At 37.9% G+C, this 18,785-nt stretch overlaps 1 protein-coding gene across 1 annotated transcript in view; it reads left to right on the forward strand.

Moving 5' to 3' along the window:
- Positions 1 to 18,785, forward strand: part of OCA2 (OCA2 melanosomal transmembrane protein) — a 161,529-nt gene that overhangs the window by 94,964 nt on the left and 47,780 nt on the right. The window contains exons 18-21 of the mRNA XM_005422699.3: positions 1,427 to 1,554; positions 6,159 to 6,218; positions 6,771 to 6,875; positions 17,015 to 17,108. Of these exons, the coding sequence (XP_005422756.1) occupies positions 1,427 to 1,554; positions 6,159 to 6,218; positions 6,771 to 6,875; positions 17,015 to 17,108 (387 nt within the window). The remainder of the gene's footprint in view (positions 1 to 1,426; positions 1,555 to 6,158; positions 6,219 to 6,770; positions 6,876 to 17,014; positions 17,109 to 18,785) is intronic.

Raw genomic sequence — 18,785 nt, forward strand, 5'->3', positions numbered from 1 at the left:
CTCCCAGACTGAAATCAGCTCTGTGCAGCCACAGCTGGCAGCTGATGTGTTTGCACTTCCCTCTGGAGAGCTGTATTTGCTGAAGCACGGCAGGATGACACCTCCCTTGCCTATCTGTATGCTCAGGGAACAATATTGTAAGGCCAGGCACTGTTCCCTCATGCAAAGCTCCATGCTTGAAGCTAATGTGTGCTGATAACACTCATGGTGATAGAAAATGCCTGGCTCCATCCACCTCTTCTGCAATTTTGTATTACTTCATTGACTTTAGTGATTAATTGTTATCTCCATATAGCATGTTCTAGTTGTTTCATTATTATTGGAGACAGAAGAGTAGGAAAAATACCAAGATATTTTCACAGATTGTCCCATAAGTAATGAGAAATTCTTTAATTCTTCACTTTGTTGTAATTACATTCAAAATGTATGTGAGAAAATGTTATGTTGTCAAGTAGGTTTTTAGAAAATACTACTTAAAATTCTGCTACTTAGCGTCAAATCAGCACATACCTACTCTCCCTTGCAGCATTCTAACAGGAATTGCCATCATATTTATTTAAGGTGGAGTTGGGCCCACTGTTTTTTAACAGAATTCGGAAAACAGCCAAGACAACAGTCAGAACAAAATTAGGCAGTGCATTTCCATAAACCTTTCCTTTATGTTCAGAGTAAATAAATTCAATTTTCATGAAGATATTTGCTTTGTTTTATAATACAGCAAATAAACTTTGCTATTGAAAAGTCGTGGTAGATAGAACTGACAGTTCTCTTTCCTCTGCTGCTTTGGGAACTCTGTGAGTTATAAGATAAATGAACCAGAGGGATCAAGCTGCTCTAGAAAGAATTTTAACTGTGCAGAGGGAAAGTGAGTCCTGCTCAGACAGGAGATTTGCTATTTGCATTTTCTGGGTAATTGTGTGTTTGATTTGCATTTTCTCTCAGTTATCTAAATATATGTATTAAAATACTTCAAGATGTACAGAAGGACCATATCTGAAGAGAGTTTCTTTTGCTCCAAATCTCTCGTCTTTTCTAAGGACAGTTTCCTTTCCTGCTTATCTTCTAAAGCAGGCAGCCACTGAGTCTTCAAGGTCCAGGGGATGCAGCCAGTCCTTCAGGAGCTGCAGAATCCTTCACTATTCCTAAATACCTAAAGGTTTCTCTGTGATCCAAACCCATTGATCATGAGGGTAACCCAACTTTGTCTTACTTGCATTGTTCTTTTTATTTTAGGTTTTATTTTAATTTGAAAGCAGAGATCATTCATCCTGTGATATCAGTGAACTTTTCCTTGTTACAGTCAAAGTGAAAATGCGGTGAAAATCTTTGAAAATCACAATAAAATCACAATACTGTAACTTACGTGTTGTTAGCACATAACAAGTCTGTGAAGTGTAAAGTATTGTTCTCTTTTTCTCTCATGCAGGCTGGATTGCCATGTTGGGAGCCCTGTGGCTGCTGGTGCTAGCAGACATCCATGATTTTGAGATGATATTGAACAGAGTTGAGTGGGCAACCCTTCTTTTCTTTGCAGCATTGTTTGTTCTCATGGAGGTAATATTCTCTGATTCTAAAACCTGAAGAATGGAGAAAGATTTCAAATGTGAATTATGTTCCTGGAGAGAGGCCTCCTACTGGTTCAATCCCACTGGAATATTGTTGATCAAATGTAGTTATGATAATACAGAGAGGAATAGCAGGGAATGAAAGTTAGTTGGACCATTATATATTATATAAATAATATATAATTACAAATATATCTTTCCTATTTAAATTTTCATTATAAACTTGTTCTCATTCTCTTTCCATATTCTGCTTTTGTTGAATGTATCTGACACAGTAATTTTTCTGTAATTTAAATTTCAGTTTCTAGGTTTATTGTTGGTCTGTGTGTGCAGATATTTTATGTGTATTTATGTGTTTGTTTACAATTATTTATACAGATGATAGGAAAAATAATAGAACAAGATTAAACTGGAGTTGAAAAATGCTTCTAGTGCTGTCTGCTTGCTACATGCTGGCTACCAAATGGTCTAAGATATTTCATGGGAGTGTGATTTAAAAGGAAAATAACACTGAATTTCAGTTTGCAATGCTAATTTAAAAATATTCAGCTCTTGAAATGCCTTGATATCTTGCTGTGTATTTTCTTTGTGCTTGTCTGCTTGGCAGCATCCATGTCCATCCATGTTTGTATCCCCTTTTATTCCCTATTTGATGTTTTGCATAGCTTGAGAGGATTTATTCTTATGCCAAATATTTGGATTTTTTTTTTTTGGTGTGGATACTCACATTAACTTTTTAATTAGGCTTCTAGAATGCTGACTATTTTTCAGTTGTTAATTGTTGGGTTTAAATGATGTAATAATGTAGACACATGACTGACAATACCCAAGTGACCACCGGCACTGCCATGGCTAGTGAATTGCCTAAGTGAGAATCCCGGGAAAAGCCTGTGGTAACTAATTTGCTCATATAGACTCTTTCCTCCCCTATTCCCTCTCAATAATTGCAAAGATCCCAAGAATCTGGAAATTGGAATCTATTAAAAAAATCAACAGCAGTAACATGGACAACATTTGAAGCAAATAGAAACAAGAACCAATCCGACTGACTCTAACTAATGCCAAACTGGAAGTCAAAATCTGGTAACCTCCAAGAAGATGAATGGAAACTCTGATTATCATGATGAAATTTTCTGTGAGCTGCTAATTCTAAAGTTAATCAGGAAATATTGATTTATTGTATGCTCATTAGAACAGGAAATTTTTAGTCCTCCATTTTATGAGGCTCCATATAACCTTGAATTTCTAGCTCTTATAGGCAATCAATGCTGAAGCCATGTTTGTTTTGTCTACTGCTGTTGTAACAGTTTATTAGTTGTGTTCCCTGATGTATTTATTTTTGAACTTGGATTGACTGGCTGATTTGAGTGCTTTGTGCTCTGCACAATACCATAGTAAAATACACAGGAAGCTATTTGCCTTTAGATACAACTATTCATGGAACTTCATTTTTTCAGTTTCTCATGTCACCAGTGAATAGCTTGCTAATGAAATAACATTTTTTACTGGCTTTCTAGAATAACAGCAGTTTAAGGTCATGGAAGAAACTTGTCCAGATAATGAAGAAAAAAATATGAGACATTAAATTCTTCCCCACAATGAATGAGAAAGTGTTCTGCGTATATCATCACTGCTAATTTTTATCTGAATCTATTGGATTACTAGGTGGCAGTCCTTTCCAAGGTTTTTTTTTTTCCTTTAGATTGCCAGTGTCAAGAAGAGACTGGTCAAAACAAAGATATACATTGAAGTATAAGAAATCTTTCCATAGTCTAGGGCATCCAGAAATTGCCAGCTGATATTGCTCACCCTTGGTGATCCTTCAGCTTGGATAGTTCCCAGTCTGAAGCTCTTTCCTGCTGCTGTAAATGTTATCTTTCTTATTAAAAGGCACATTTAAAAACCTGTGTTGGTCTTAGGCTGCACGTAATATTGGAAAATGTGATTTGAGTTCCAGATATTTTGGAAAACATGATTTGAGTTCCTGAACTACAGGGGAACTCCTAAAGATTCTGCCTTTGGGAGTCCATCAGTCCAGTCTGGTGCATATTTTACAATTAAAAACTTGAAATCCTTGGAGCTCTCTTGTTATCTATTGTGTCCCCTGGGTAATTAATCTTTACAACTGTCTTTTTAGGCTTTATCCACAAGTGGCTGTTACATGCTATAAAAATCTTTCTGCTTCTTCTGTCTCTGTAAAATAAGTCCCTATGCCTCTCAGGATTACAGTTCTTTGTTCAGTTTTGTAGTAGAAATTGGCATATTACCTTAATTCCTTCAGGCAGAGTTTATTTACAAGAGTCGTCATGACATACTGTCCACAAGAGGATTAATGAAATTTTTTAATGCATAAATTAGACTTTGTTTTAAAATGGCACATGGTTTCTTTCTGCAGAAAAGCTCTGTTGTGAACTCCCCCACAGGAACTGGTGTGCCTGAAGACACCAATTAGTGCAATAATGCTTACTCCTCTTAGAAGACACAGGAATATCCAGGAGACCCTCTGTGCAGTTTACATGCAGGGGAGGGCAGTGGCAGGGTGCTAATTGCTGACTTGCACTTAGGTGCCTGCAGGAGATTGGCCTGGAGATCATAGAGACATCCTAAAATTATTTATGTGATTAATATTGTCACCATCTCTAACGAGATGGGCTACCTGCAGACTCTCTTGCAGGAGTGATGTGTGTGTCCTGAACGTCTCTTTTTGAGTTCCAGAATTAATTTGGAGTGTTACTGTTAGTAGATAATTAATAAGGCAGCAATATTAATTGAATGTAAATCTGGGCTCTAATTGCTGTCAACTACCTGTTTAGAAGTTCATTTTGAAGCATGAACACAGCAATGATGCAAAAATTATTGCTGTTCATTAAGAATATTGCTTTTACATACATTTAAAAAGTCGCTGTCATATCCTTTGAGTTGATAAAGCAACACAGATAGCTTAGAAAGAAAATGGTAACTTAAAATCAACAACAAGAATTAACTTAGGCAACATTCTCCTTGGAAGCCAAAATAATGAAAAAATGTTATTTTTTTTTTAAGTGTAAGTGATATGTGCCTGTATTTTGCTGCTTGTTTTCTGTATGCTGTATCTTTAATTGTAGATAAACCTTTTCTTTTTCAATGTATTGTTAAAAAAATAATATTTCTGGGCCAAATTTACTGTGATTTGGTGATACCCAAACCACTGTTATTTTACTGATATCTAATTGAATAGGTACAGGGTACAGGAATTGCCAGTCTGAATGAAAGCACCTTAGTCTCCGACAAACCAGTGTCCTGTGCCACCCCACTCAATGCCTATGGGGATCTTTGTCTGCATCTGTCATGGAATTTGACAGCATGTGAATTGAATGCTTTTTTCCCCACTGCAGTCTCTGAAGGGCTCTGTCTGACTGCCAGGTGGGGGGATTATACAGAGCTGTGTTGTGTGAATACTGACTCCTGCAGCTCTGTGAGGGACTGATGTCAGTAAGGGAGGTATTGCAGCTGACTGCTTCTTTTTCTTGATAGAAAAAAAGAAAGCAAGCCAACCAGCGTCGTCTAGGCTAAAGCAAAAATGATGTGATTTTCTCCCCTGAGAAATGGAGAAGTCATCAAATAGATATACCTTATTAAACCTGAAAATAGTGCTTCATTTTTCATGCCTACAAGAAAAGAAAACAAAACCAAAGTGAATTAAGGGCTAGCACTCACAAGTTAAAATCATTCTTGTACTTTGTTGGTCAAGGGAATAGGTCACTGTCCTCGAGTGTGGAGACTCAGTCTGTATTCTGTGTGCTCAAGGAGAGATCAGAGTTAACACCACCAGGCTGCAGTCTTCCTTTATCTTTTCATCTGTGGTAGCGTCACAGGACGCTGTCTAAATGTCCTGTACAACTGGGAAAGGTTCTCACAGGGAGGACAGAGCACTCTGACCCAGGCTGTCCTGGGGTCCTGTGCTTACAGGGCTCACCTCCTTAGTCCATGTGCCTAACCTGGGCATTGAAGAGATGGATTTCCTGCCTTTCAGATGTTGCTACCTCTGTGCCAATTTCCATTCACCCAAGGTCTCTGTCCTGGTTTTAACAGATGGATACTGGTTTTGGTAGTTTTTGTTGTAGGTTTTTGTGCCTCTTTTTGAATGGGTCAGAGATAGCCATAAAATAGAAATATAATTTGTTTTCCTGTTTCTTCTTCTGAGACTGAGCATGAGATGCCTGATTTCATCCAGCCTTTGAAACACATTATATACTTCTATCTATATTGTGGGTTTGGGGAAGTTGGTTTAAAATCAGTTGTGTTCAAGTTTTCAGAAGACTTGTATCCACCGAATAATGAAATCTTTAAATTTCAGCCATCTTTTGTCCCATGCTCTTGAATAACACTACAAGTTATTTCAGTACAACCTTTACTTGCTTCTGCAAATACAGCCACCAACTTCTGTTGTATCTTTTCTTGCCTAAAATTAATTCTGAACAAGCTACATGAGTTGAATATAAATATCTTGTAAATGGGAATAAATTACTTCCTTTTTTTACATCTAGTGGAAAAAAAGTAAGTACGTCATGCACTTCATTAGTTGATATCAGTGTCCTTTTTTTTTTACCCCAGGCTTTGGCTCATCTGCACTTAATAGACTACATAGGAGAGCAGACAGCTTTGTTAATAAAGGTATGTTTAAAATATTTATAATTTCTAACAGGCAAGAAAAATAGTTTTATTCCAGTAGAACAATAAAGAATAATCTTATTTTGAATTTAATGTTAATAATTGCATTCCTGCATCAGTAGTATCAAGAAAGGATGTCATACTTCGGCATGGGTGATATTTAATATGTATATATCTGTCCACAGCCAGAATAAAATTTGCCAAAAATGCAACAGAAGAGCTTTCTCTATAGTCTAAAACTCCAAAATGCAAAGGTGAAAAAAGTATAAACAGCTAAAGGTCAAAATTCACAGTTGCACAGTGTATTTTTTGTGTGAAATCTGAGTATTAGAAACATAAATCTCTGTACTTCTATTTGTCCTTGTTTTCTTGGAAGAAGGACTGTAATTGTGTTACTGAATGTTAGGCTATTTTATCTAAGATGCCTTTCCTATCTCAGAGCCTAAAGGAATAATAACTGTCGATAAATTAAAACTGTAAAGAACGTGCAATTATGCCGTGGGGGACACACAGAGCAACACCGATCTCAAAGTTATAATTTTCTCTCAATTCCAGGTGGTTCCTGAGGATCAGCGCTTGGCAGTGGCCATTATTTTAGTGCTCTGGGTGTCTGCTTTGGCTTCCTCTGTGATTGACAACATCCCCTTCACAGCCACAATGGTAAGCTCTGTGCAGCGCTGCACATCCTCCTCCAGGTGCTGGCAAGGGAGCTGAGCTTACTGATTACAATTTGCTGTTTGGTTTCTTGAGTTTTTTTGACCTCTGCTGTGCTGTAGCTTACTTTATCCTGTGAGATTGAATCAGTATTAGAAACTAACTCATGCTCTTAAGGCATCTTGCTGGCCATTGACCCCTGCAGCTGCAGGTAGCTGTGGAAACAGAGGCATTGTTTTGGCTGCATTTTTGCTTTCTCTCCTCTTATATGCACATACATACTTGAAAAATAGAATTGTCTTTTTGATGGAAAGAAAAGATGTCACTATCCATCCACTGCTATAAATGTTTTTCTTCTATGTGCTGAGTAGTGATGCTAATGCTTTTTTAACACCCATACCTTTTATTGCTACCTTACTTTTGTAATTAGTTTAAAAACCACCAAATTATGTTAGGCATAACAAATGCTTGTCAGCAGCTGAGCTTTAATATCAGAAAAGTATCAAGTTATAACAAATTATGGCATGCTCAGATAGGTTTATTCAATCAAGTTCTCTGTTTAAAGTGTGATAATTCATTCATTATACCATACTAATATTTCATTGTTACAACTCCTGCTCAGCATATCTTTTCTTCACATTTTTTCATTCATTATTGGATGGTCATGTCCACTCTTAACCTGTGCCAAGGTTTAAGACATTTCTTGTAGGGCATATGACAAATTGGGCAGATTTATAACCACTCTATAAATATATATTGCTATGGTATTTTGCTTTGATTACCGTGGTGTTTCCTGTGAAATGATATTGATTTAACCACAACAGACTGCGAGCAATAGGCGTGAAAGGAAAGATTGTTTTGGGATGAGTCACCTCCCAGCAAATGCTTGAGGACTACCAAGCAATAATGCAGAAATCTTCAATTAGAAGATTTTTGCCTCATACCCAGCTAGTCTATAAAAATTGGCTTAGAGTAGTACCAAACAGCACCATGAAATGCGTATGTTTTGGGAAATGGGACTGAAGTGCAAGAATCTTTTGGGATGCCTGAGGACCATTTCTTTTGTATCTTTGAGGGTGGCAAATACAGATTGACAGGAAGGGAACCATTTTCAACATTTTAAGCTATTTAAAATTTGTGTTTTTATAATTTTGTTCGGGGATGAACATAAGAGACTGCTACAATATTTTAATTCTATTTTAATAGGCAGAGAGAAGAGATAAGAAGAAAAATGCATGCATATTCTCACCTATGTAAAAGCAGTCATTAGCTGAGGTGTTAAGATGTTAATGTACTATTTGGCAAACAAGAGTTGAGATTCATCTACTTCTGTGAATAGACTTGCGCTTTAGCCTTTGTCATTCTGCATCAGAAAATACTTACAGAATGTTTCTAAGTCCCAAGATCTTTAAACTTCCATTTAAAATTCTTTTTGATTCTTTGGTACTATGTTTGTACTCTTAAAACAAGCAGTATTTAGTTTTGGAAGGCTATTTTTCAGTGTATGCACCAAAGTTATGAACTCCCGATGAGGAGTATAAAATATATTGAACCCAACTCTTTTGTAGAATGACTTTTCACTAATCAGGAATTTCTATATATGAGTTTGGTTTGGCATTCCCTAGTGATGTAGGAGTATGGGCCACCTGCGATGATGTAGCCATGAGTGATCCTGTCCTTTCCTGGGGAAAGGTTCTAGCACCACAAATGAGCCTGCACTCATCATAATGAAAGACAGATGTTGTGAATCCATCCAGGTGCCCATAAGTCTCCTTCAGTGGTGAACCAATCCAATGTCATGACAATGGGTCAATCTCTCCTGCATTTTTCATTAGTTATAGCTTTGATGGACTGGGTACTGGCTTGGGATGTGGAATCCATCAAGTTCCTTCAGATACAAAAAAAAATCTGGACAGTTTCATAGATATCAGCTGTGTACTACGACTAAAGTGTTTGGAGGATGGCATCACAGACTTCTGCCTACATTGGCTTTGCCACTGACCAGAAGGAGTTAAGGGAAACCAGTCTCATAGGATAATGGCTTGCTTGACTTGTATGTGAGTTCCTTAAATATCATACAGAGATAATGAAAGGCCTGGTGGCAACTCATAGTCAAGGATGCAATAGTGTCATTTCTGTATTAGAAAGACAAGCATACCATGATTTTTGTCCCATGTTTCAGGAATGAGGCAGTCTTGCCAGTTCTTTTGATTGTGAGCCCCCAGATGACTGTGGAAAAAACTACTGTGATGGCAGGGGCATCTGAAAAGCTACACTGTATTGCTCCTTCAGGGGTGGGAAGCTTGAAGATAGGCATTAGCTCATACATGAGATGTCCCTAATACAGCCTCTGTGCTGTTGAATAAGGTCCTCCACTCATCCCCTAAAACAATATGCTGTGCATGTTGTCCAGACTTGGAGGATGGAGAGGAGATGGGCTGAACAACCAGAGTAGTAACTCAGAAATGGATTGAGGACAGGACAGTCTTCTATGTGAGGTGACTGCCCCCTGGGCAGAAGGCACTGTGCATGTGAACTCTTTCAGTTTTCTGTTGTGTGTAGTGTTTTGACCCAGGAACTACCTGAGAAATGGAAGAAATACACAATTCCATTAGAGCCTGAGTCCTGACTTAGGTGAATAGCTGAAGGGAATCAAAACAGAAAAACCTGCAAATAACTCTGTAACTGTGATATTGTGTTTCCTTTAAAAAATCAAGTTGATGTCTGAAATTGTTGTCCAAAATTTCCTTTCAGTCTCTGTTTTTGAATTAGTGAGATAATCAGATTCATAATTATTTTCTCTGTGTATAAAAAAAAAAAGAAAAAATATTAATGCCTAATTAATGGATCTTGAGACTGAAAGTTTCACTTTATCTGTATTTGGTTAAATTTGACTGCTTCATGGAAAGTTTCAGGTTTGACAACATGAAAATTGATAGCTGACTTAACAGTCAGTTAACTTACTTTAAGAGGATGTGAAAAGTGGAAACTGTAGATTGATATTTTGAAAAGGGAATTAGAATTATCCTGAGCCAGCATTACACAGCATTCTAGGAAATGAACTATTTTATGATTTGAAGTAATGAAAACCAATAAAGAAAATTATTTCCTAGAAGAAGTTCTAGGCATTTGCAAGAGATTGTATGTATCTATGTAGACAAATTAGGATTCTTCCTTATCCTAAAACACAACACATTATCTGCAGTCTTAAGAACAAAACATAAATATTTTTGGTAATTTTAAGATGGGTATAATTTAGAGTGAAAATATTCATGTGTTTAAACAGAGAGAACATGTTGATGATTTTCAGGAGCCTTTAGCAACATGGAGAAAATTTCTCTCCCACTAAAATATTCTGAAATTACAAAAATCAGATCAGTGTATTATTTGAAGTGCCTTACTTTGAAAATACCTTTTCAAAGCAACACTTTTGTTGGTGAAATTCTTCTCTGCTCTTGACAAGGGTAAATCTGGTGTAACCCACAATCAAAAATGTCAGTACCATATGGAATTCATGTACGGAAGTTGCTAAATGGAAAAGTCTGTGAAGAGGGCAGAACACAGCATGTATTTTTGCTACAAAGGATGCTGTACAAAGATAATAGCCTACAAGAAGCAATTGAATGAGTTTCTGAGTGCACTTGCTCATCATAGGTTGAGTACTTTTATTGTTTCTGTCTGGCCGAAATTCTGAGTTTTTTTAAATTAAAATAGACCATTGGAACTGCATGAAGACAAAAAAGTTTTCAAAATGTATTCTAATTGCTTGTTTCAAATAATTTGTCCTGTATGCAAAGACAATGAGCTGCCCCAAAACAAGATGGGGGGGGGGGGGGAGAATTGCCCAATGAACTGTAATCCCAGGACTTTCCTCTTCACTCTAAATTGACAAGTGAAAATACAGCTACCTAATTAAATATATGTCTGTATGACTGAGTGTTTATTACATTTCTTTGCATAAGTATGCCTGGCAACTGTGATAGCTATCTGCAAGTGATAGAACAATCAATCATTTTTGACACCAAGTAAAAGAAATACTGTATAAAAGTATTGTAGAATTATAGAATAGACTATTTCACTTGGAAGAGACCCACAGCAGTCATCCAATACAACTGCCTGAGCAAATCAAGACTGACCAAAAATTTAAGCCTGTTATTAAGGGTGTTGTCCAAATCACTCTTAAACGCTGATAGACTTAGGGCACTGAGCACCTCTCTAGGAATCTTTTTCCAATGTTTGACCACTTTCTCAGTAAAGAAATGCTTCCTGATGTCCATTCTGAATGTGCAGCTCTGAGCCATTGCCCCATATTTTGTCACTGGATCCCAGAGGAGCTAGGCACATCCATCTCTACTTCCCCTTCTCAGAAAGCTGTAAAAAGTAATGAAATCACCCCCTCAGCTCTCTTCTCTCCAAACTCGACCAACTCAGTTGCTCCTCACAGGACACACCTTCCAGCCCTGTCACCAGCTTTGTTGCCCTCCTCTGGAAATGCTCAAGGACTTTCGTACTGTCCCTCAAGAGAATCAACAGTACCTCCCAGTACAGTATCATTAGTAAACTTGCTAATGGTGCATTCAACTCCTGCTTTCCGATTGTTAGATATTCAGATAAATATTTTGAACAGAACTAGCCTTAGAACCCTGAGGAATGTCTCTGGTACCTGGTCACCAGTCAGCTGTAACCCCACACGCTGCAGCCCTCTGGGCTTTGCCCTTCAGCCAGGTGTTCGCTCAGTGCCCTGTGAACCTGCTCATCCCACAGCTGGACAGCTTGTCTATGCTGCCAGGAACAGTTATCAAAAGCCTTCCTAGGATCCAGAAAAACTACATCCACTACCTTCCCTTCGTCCACGAGGAGGGTGACTTTATCATAGGAGGATATCAAACTAGTTAAACAAGATTTTCCCACTGTGAGCTCCTGCTGGCGGTGCCTGATAATTGTACTGCTCTTTAAATGCCTTTCAACAGTGCCCAGTACAATATTTTCTGCATTTTTCCATGCTCTGAGATTAGACTAACAGGTCTGTGTTTCTCTGGATCTTTCTTCATGCTCTTTCTCTAAACTGGAATAACATTGACAAGCTGCCAGCCAGCAGAAACCTTCCCAGGTTCCCAAGACCTTAGGTGATCAAGAAGGGTTCTGCCATAACTTCTGCTGGCTTTTTCAGGGCTCTGGAAAGAATCCCATCATGCTCCATGGACTTGTGAACATTCAGCTGATACGACAGGTCCTTATACAGTTTCAGGGTCCCAAATTTTGAGTTTGAGAAATACTTTGTGGGGAAACTCTGTGAACTCTGTATGTAAAAGGATGCGTTGCCAGCAGCAAATATAATCTGTGTTGCCTGCTGAAAATCCAGTATATATAGTTATACCTGAGAATTGTTTAAGAAACACCATGATAATGTTCTATCATAAAAAAATTCATAAACCAGGAGCTTGGCTATTATATTTCTCACATTTTAACTTTTAATGGCAAGAGTTTTTGTCATGTTGCATATCCAGCTTTCTTTGTCTGCAGAATAAATGTATTGGTGCTCTATTGATGCCCTATGTGACATTCTATTAGACCTCTGATACTTCTTTTCCTTTGTCAACAGGCTAAACTCGCAATGATTCTTTGACAGGCAGACTTCCTAATTTTCAAGGCCTGGACTTTCCTAGTATTGTCGTGTTTGAATAGCCATGAATTTCTGCCATTAGAATTTTAAGTGACATGATGTTATTACCAGTATGCTCTTTAGTTTAATTTACATGTTTTATCAGCTATATATGCTGAAGACATCTCTTTGTATTTTTCTTTTATTACCGGAAATAAAAAGACAGCCACAGTAAATCCCTGTTTTAGCTGAGTTTAAATTCTATTTCCTCAATATAGAGCAACAATTTCTGTGAATCATCTGGCTGACAAGGTGACTTAGTCTCTGACAGGTCTTAGAAAGTAAATAATTTTTGGCCCACTGTTTATTGTCTCTAACATTATTGGATGCTTTTCTCTTGCAGTGCTGAATGTTTCACATGTATCTCATTTTCTTACTGCCAGCTCTATTTTTGGAATTTCCTTGCCCTCTGCCCTTCCAGCATTATCTATGATGTCCTGCATTTCACTGCTTGGTAAAAGTGCAAGACTAGGCTGTAGCCATCTGCAGAGACAGAGCAATCATCAAGAATTTGGGAAGCTACAAATAGTTTGCTTTCTATAAATGCATATTCTCTGCAGTTTTCACAGAAGACCTCTTTGCCACAGATAGTTCTTAGTGAAATGTGTGTAGTGGAATCCCATGGTGTAGAGCAGCAATGAGTCCCTAAAATAATAGCGTGAATTGCTGTTTCATAGACATGCACAAATAGACAAACCAGACAATGTCATAGGAGCATGGAATGCTTTAGGTGTGAAGATCTTAAAGATCATCCAGTTCCAGCCCTCCTGCCATGGGTAGGGACACCTTCTGCTAGACCAAGTTGTTCAAAGCCCTGCGTAATCTGGTCTTGAACACTTTGTCCATATTGAAGACAAAAGTGTTAAATGGCACCAGTCCCAATATCAACCCTAAAGAATGACACTTGTCAGTGGGGTCCCCTTGGACATTGAGCCATTGACCACAAATCTTTAAGTATGATCATCCAGCCAATTTCTTATCCACCAAATGGTCCATCAGATCCATGCCTCTCCAATTTGGGCCAAAGCTATCAAATTTGCCAGGCACCATTTGCACTTAGTAAAGCCATATCGGATGTCATCAATCACTTCCTTGTTTTCCATCTCCCCACTTTCCAGGAGGATCTGCTACATGACCTTGCCAAGTACTGAGGTGAGACTACTTGGCCTGTAGTTTTCCAGGTCTTTCTTTTTCTCTTTTAAAAATGAGGGATATGTTTCCCCTTTTCAGTCAGTGGGAACTTCACTGCCATGACTTCCCAAATATGATGCATTGTGGCTTAGTCACTTCCTCAGCTGGTTCCCTCAGGACCTGCAGATATATCTCATCGGGTCCCATGGACTTGGGCACCTTCTGTTTCCTTAGAATGGTCTCAAACCTAATCTTTGCCTACAGCAGGTGGTTGGTTCTTCATTCCCCCAGTCCCTACCTTTGCCTTCTATGACTTGAGCAATGTGGCTGGAGCTCTTGCTGATGAAGACCAAGACAGAAAAGTCATTGAGTACCTCAGCCATTTCCACATGTCCTGGAAAACCAGGTCTCCGATTTCCTTCCTCCACATTTTCCCTAGTCTTCCTTTCATCACTGAGGTACCTATAGCAGCTTTTCTTGTTGCTCTTGATGTCCCTGACCAGATTTAAATCTATCAGAGCTTTAGCTTTCCTAACCTGAGCGCTGGCTGCTTGTACAGTCTCTCTCTATTACTCCCAGGATACCTGTCCTTGCTTCCACCCTCTGTAAGATTCTTTTTTTCTGTGTTTGAGTTTGTCCAGGAGTTCCATGTAGGCCTACTGGCATTTTTGCCTGATTTTTTCTTTGTCAGGATGCGTTTCTGAGCTTGCAGGAGGAAGTCCTGGAATATTAACCAGTTTTGTTGGGTCAGTCTTGATCTGCTGAATTCTACTGCACTGCACAGCTATAGGACCTGGCAACTTGCTTAAGTTACTCTTCTGCACATGAGGGTGTGTGCAATTACTTGTACAAGTGCTGTCTTTGGAAAGCAGAAATAGCTGAGAGAGTTTCACTCTTTGTGAGTCTGCTGCCCATCCCAGGAGGAGATGCTCACTGATAGAGCAGTACCAGTGCCCCTCCTCTGGTCTCATCTCTGCATATCTGGTGCACTGGTGGGGTGTGGGGCATTATTTGCTCGGCACTCAGGAGCTGTCTGCCAATGGCTTTAGGACTGATCTCAACGATAGGAAATATTGAGAACTAAATTGTTTTAAATTAAATATAACTTAATTTTGTATTGCTTATCATGTTCTAGCTGTGATGGTTTGAAAGCAATAAAGTTTGTGATGAGAAATGACATCTTTATTTACTGTTTCATGCAAAAAACAGACAAGATGTTGAGAATGCTGAACCTTCTTTAGGCCTTAAAATAGAAATAGACATCTTATGTAAAATTCAAGAATAATTATTTATAAATTAGCTTATCTAGGCTAATCGATAAGAGGGTTTAAGAGAGATGAGTAGCACCACTGTTGGGAGGAATGGGGAAAGCGTTGTAATTCTTCATTAAGCCTGTATATTGCTCCACACCAAAAGAACACATGCAGTCAATAAAGCTGAGCATCACTCAGCCATCCAAGTGAAAGCATTTTTCAGAAAGCAGAAGAGATCATACCCCTTGAGGGTGAACTGTGAAATACATTAAAATGACAAATTGGAGGATTAAAAGTCATAACTCTGTTGACTACCAAAACTCTTCAACTCTGAGAAAGCATTAATTTTAAGATATATCACAGTTATTTTCTCAAATCTTTTCCTGCTTCATGTCTCACCGTTCCACATTTTCTTATTTTTTCTCTTTCCCTTTTTCCTCATAAACCTCTGAACATGTTAAAAACAAGAGAATGAAATTGTCACCTCTCCCCTTCCCAATAACTTTCTCTCTACAGGTACTGATCACACCATTTTTTCAAACCAAGTAGTCACAAAATTATGTTGAACTCAAACCATTTTTCTGAACTAAGGTGAAGTTGTTTAGCTTTGAAGAATGTTACTGGCTGAGAACTGAGGGTAGATCTGGCTAGAAAGCCTGCCTGCTGTATTTTTAGGCTCTATACCAACAGGCTAATGAAGTCTATGATGCCTTCCTATCAATCTCATTTCACTTTTCAGGGTTTTTTTATATTTTTCTTTTTTAAATTTTATTTTATTTGCTAAAGCAATTAAATGAAATCCATAAAACTGCCTGTTCTGGTTTTGACTGGCATGGAATTAATTGTCTTAGTAATAGCTGCTACAGTGCTGTGCTTTGAATTTACTATACGAATTATTTTGATAACACACTGATGTTCTGGTTGTTGCTAAGTAGTGCTTATCCCCAGTCAAGGACTGTTCATTTTCCCATGCTGTGCCAGGGAGCAGGAGCACAAGAAATTGGAGGGTGGGTGAGGGAGCATAACCAGGAGAGCTGATACAAGCTGGGCAAAGGGTTATTCCATACCACAGAACGACACACTCGGTAGGGAGTTGTCCAGTTGTCACCAATTGCTTCTGAGGGATGGGCTGGGCAGCAGTCAGCAGGTAGTGACCAATTGTATTACACATAATTAATTTATCTTCCACTCTACTCCTTTTTCTGTCACTCATTTTCATTAATATAATAAATGATAAAAATAAAAATAAAAATAATAACCTTATTTGCTATCATGATAATTATTAATTATTGTTATAATATTTTTACAATCATTAAACTGCTTTTATCTCAACCCATAAGGTTTAATGTTTTTTCCTGATTGTTCTTTCTCTCTAAGGGGAGGTGTGGGGGAGTATGAGATGGGAACCACATGGTGCTTAGTTGCTGGCTGGCATTAGACCATTTGCAAATATTTCCCAGTCAACTAAATCCACATTCCCTGGTAAATATGATGTTGAAATAAGAAGTAAAATAGCTCTGATCTGCTTATGAATTCAGAAGCCTGCCAAATGGAGTTTTCTCAATTTTTCCCTAATCAATCAGATATTTTTGATTACAAAAAGGATTTGTAGTTTTTTGGCTACTGACTCAAGATCTACAGCCATCTTCCCTGTGAAGGTCTGGGCATCTTTTACCATCATCTCCAGAGAGAGGAGATGCATCTCTGTGCTTTAGTTTTCATGAAATGAAAGGGCAGTTGATTTATAGTCACTGTCAGTTCCCTGTAGACCTGGGAGGATCTCATGGAAGGGACTCAAAACCTGAAGACAGCCTCAGTTTTGTTAGCAGTACTTGTGTCAGGCTTGACCTAATGTCAATAGCTTCTCCTCAGCCATGGGACTAGCAGAGTCAGTGGGGAAAATTGAGCAAAGATCAAGCATATGATGCAAAGAAACTAATTAAGAAAACCAACATCAAGCACAAAAAAATTTACTCCCCCCCAATTACTCTTTGACCTTACTGGTGGTATTAATTGTTTCCTTTAATGAACTTTGCTTATGTTGTGCTGATGGTCGGATTATGTCTCCTGATTCTCTCTCTTTTCTTCTTGAACCACAGATTCCTGTGCTTCTCAATCTGAGTAAAGATCCAGATGTTAACTTGCCTATGAAACCATTAATCTTCTCATTGGCTATGGGTGCGTGCCTTGGAGGTAAGAGTTTATGTGAGAAAGCTGACATAAGGTAACAGCTATGCAATTGTTGCATGTGTAAACTGGCACAATTAGTTCAATCATTTCACTGTGCAAGGCATATGGAGAGCCAGATTCAGCTTCTTTGACTTCAAAGCACTCCTGGATGAAGATCCCAGTCGGTTGCTGCTGCTACAATAGGATTTTTGCAGTCTGTGTTTGAAGTCTGTATCTGCATAATCTACAGACATAGAAACAGTCCAGATGGTGCTTATATGGCTGTGATCTTTTGTGAGAGAAAAGACAAAGATACATTTGGCTTTCAGAACAGAAAGCCATCATTGCTCATTGAAAAGATGCAGAAAATGTATAATAGCTAAGATCTGAATGCTTGATTCAAAATCTGCTGAAGTCACTGGAAGGTTTTCTGGCTGGTTTTGGATACAGAAATTATTTCAGTATCCATTTGCTGACCTATTTATTACTCATCATTGTAAGGAAAATACTTTTTAAGTCTTCGGGAAATGTACCTTTAATAATGAATCTAACAGCCATTTTTCTAGTGCCCATCTTGATGTTAACTGGGATTTTGTGTATTGTCAGTACATTAGCACAAAAGAAGGACATGTTTTTGTGACTGTTTTTAAATTTTTTTAATTAAAAAGGTAGCATGAATGTACTGTAGGCTCTGGATTTTGTCTCTATTTTTTCTAAGAATAAAAGAGAATAATCCAGTAGATTTTAAGTTAATACTTACAAGGATTTTTTTTACATTTTGGAAATGGCTTGTGAAGATGATACAATACAATGTTTCCATATAACAAGTCCACTAAATGCCATGAAAATGTGTAAGTTTTAAATCAGAAATAAAGTTAGTACTATTTTTTTACTACTTAGAATTTTAATGCTAATTATATTCTATTGGCTGATCCCTAAATACTTAGGTAGTTGTTATATAGAGTTAAAATTAATAACATGTTGTTCTACCATGGATCCACCCCTTCTTCCCCTCCATGCCCCTCTAAACAGTTCCTGTGACTCCACAGGGATAACTAAAACCAAATTTGTGCGCAATATAAGTTCAGGTTTGTTTATTCAACTAAGTGATTGTGAGTACAAGTGACCTTAATACCTAACAATGATTACAGTGATGTAATTTACAGATTGAGTTTTAAGAGCGTGTTGCCAAGGCGGGACAATTTCACACCAGTTATTGATTTGAGGAATATCTCTTTGTGCTTGTTATTACTCATCATTATATTGTGACTTTAATCTGTTTCTCTTTAAAACCAGTGATTGGAATAATCAGCATATCTTCATATAGATGTTTGCCATAAAAATATTATACTTCTTCACCTTTTCATAGGACTCAGATTTCTTAGAGGTCTTTTTCAACCTAAAAGACACTATGATTCTGTGGATTTGTTGATCACTGAACACACTCTCATTTCATTAAATTTCAGATTATAAAAAAGCATAAGGAATATAAAGTTAGTCAGATTATGCTGACATATTCTGAGTGGGATGTGCTTTACCAGCCTTGGAGCCTTTACCAGTCTCAGCTGATTTTCCTAAACTGTCAGTTATCATCTTAACGCAAATTCCTTAAATTTGATTTGCTGAAGGGCTGCCTGGATTTTGAGAGACTTCTGTGTGTATGCAGTTATGAGACAAAATTTAAAATGTAAACAGTAGCAT

Source organism: Geospiza fortis, unplaced genomic scaffold, assembly GCF_000277835.1.
Source record: "Geospiza fortis unplaced genomic scaffold, GeoFor_1.0 scaffold366, whole genome shotgun sequence".
NCBI classification, from domain to species: Eukaryota; Metazoa; Chordata; class Aves; order Passeriformes; family Thraupidae; genus Geospiza; species Geospiza fortis.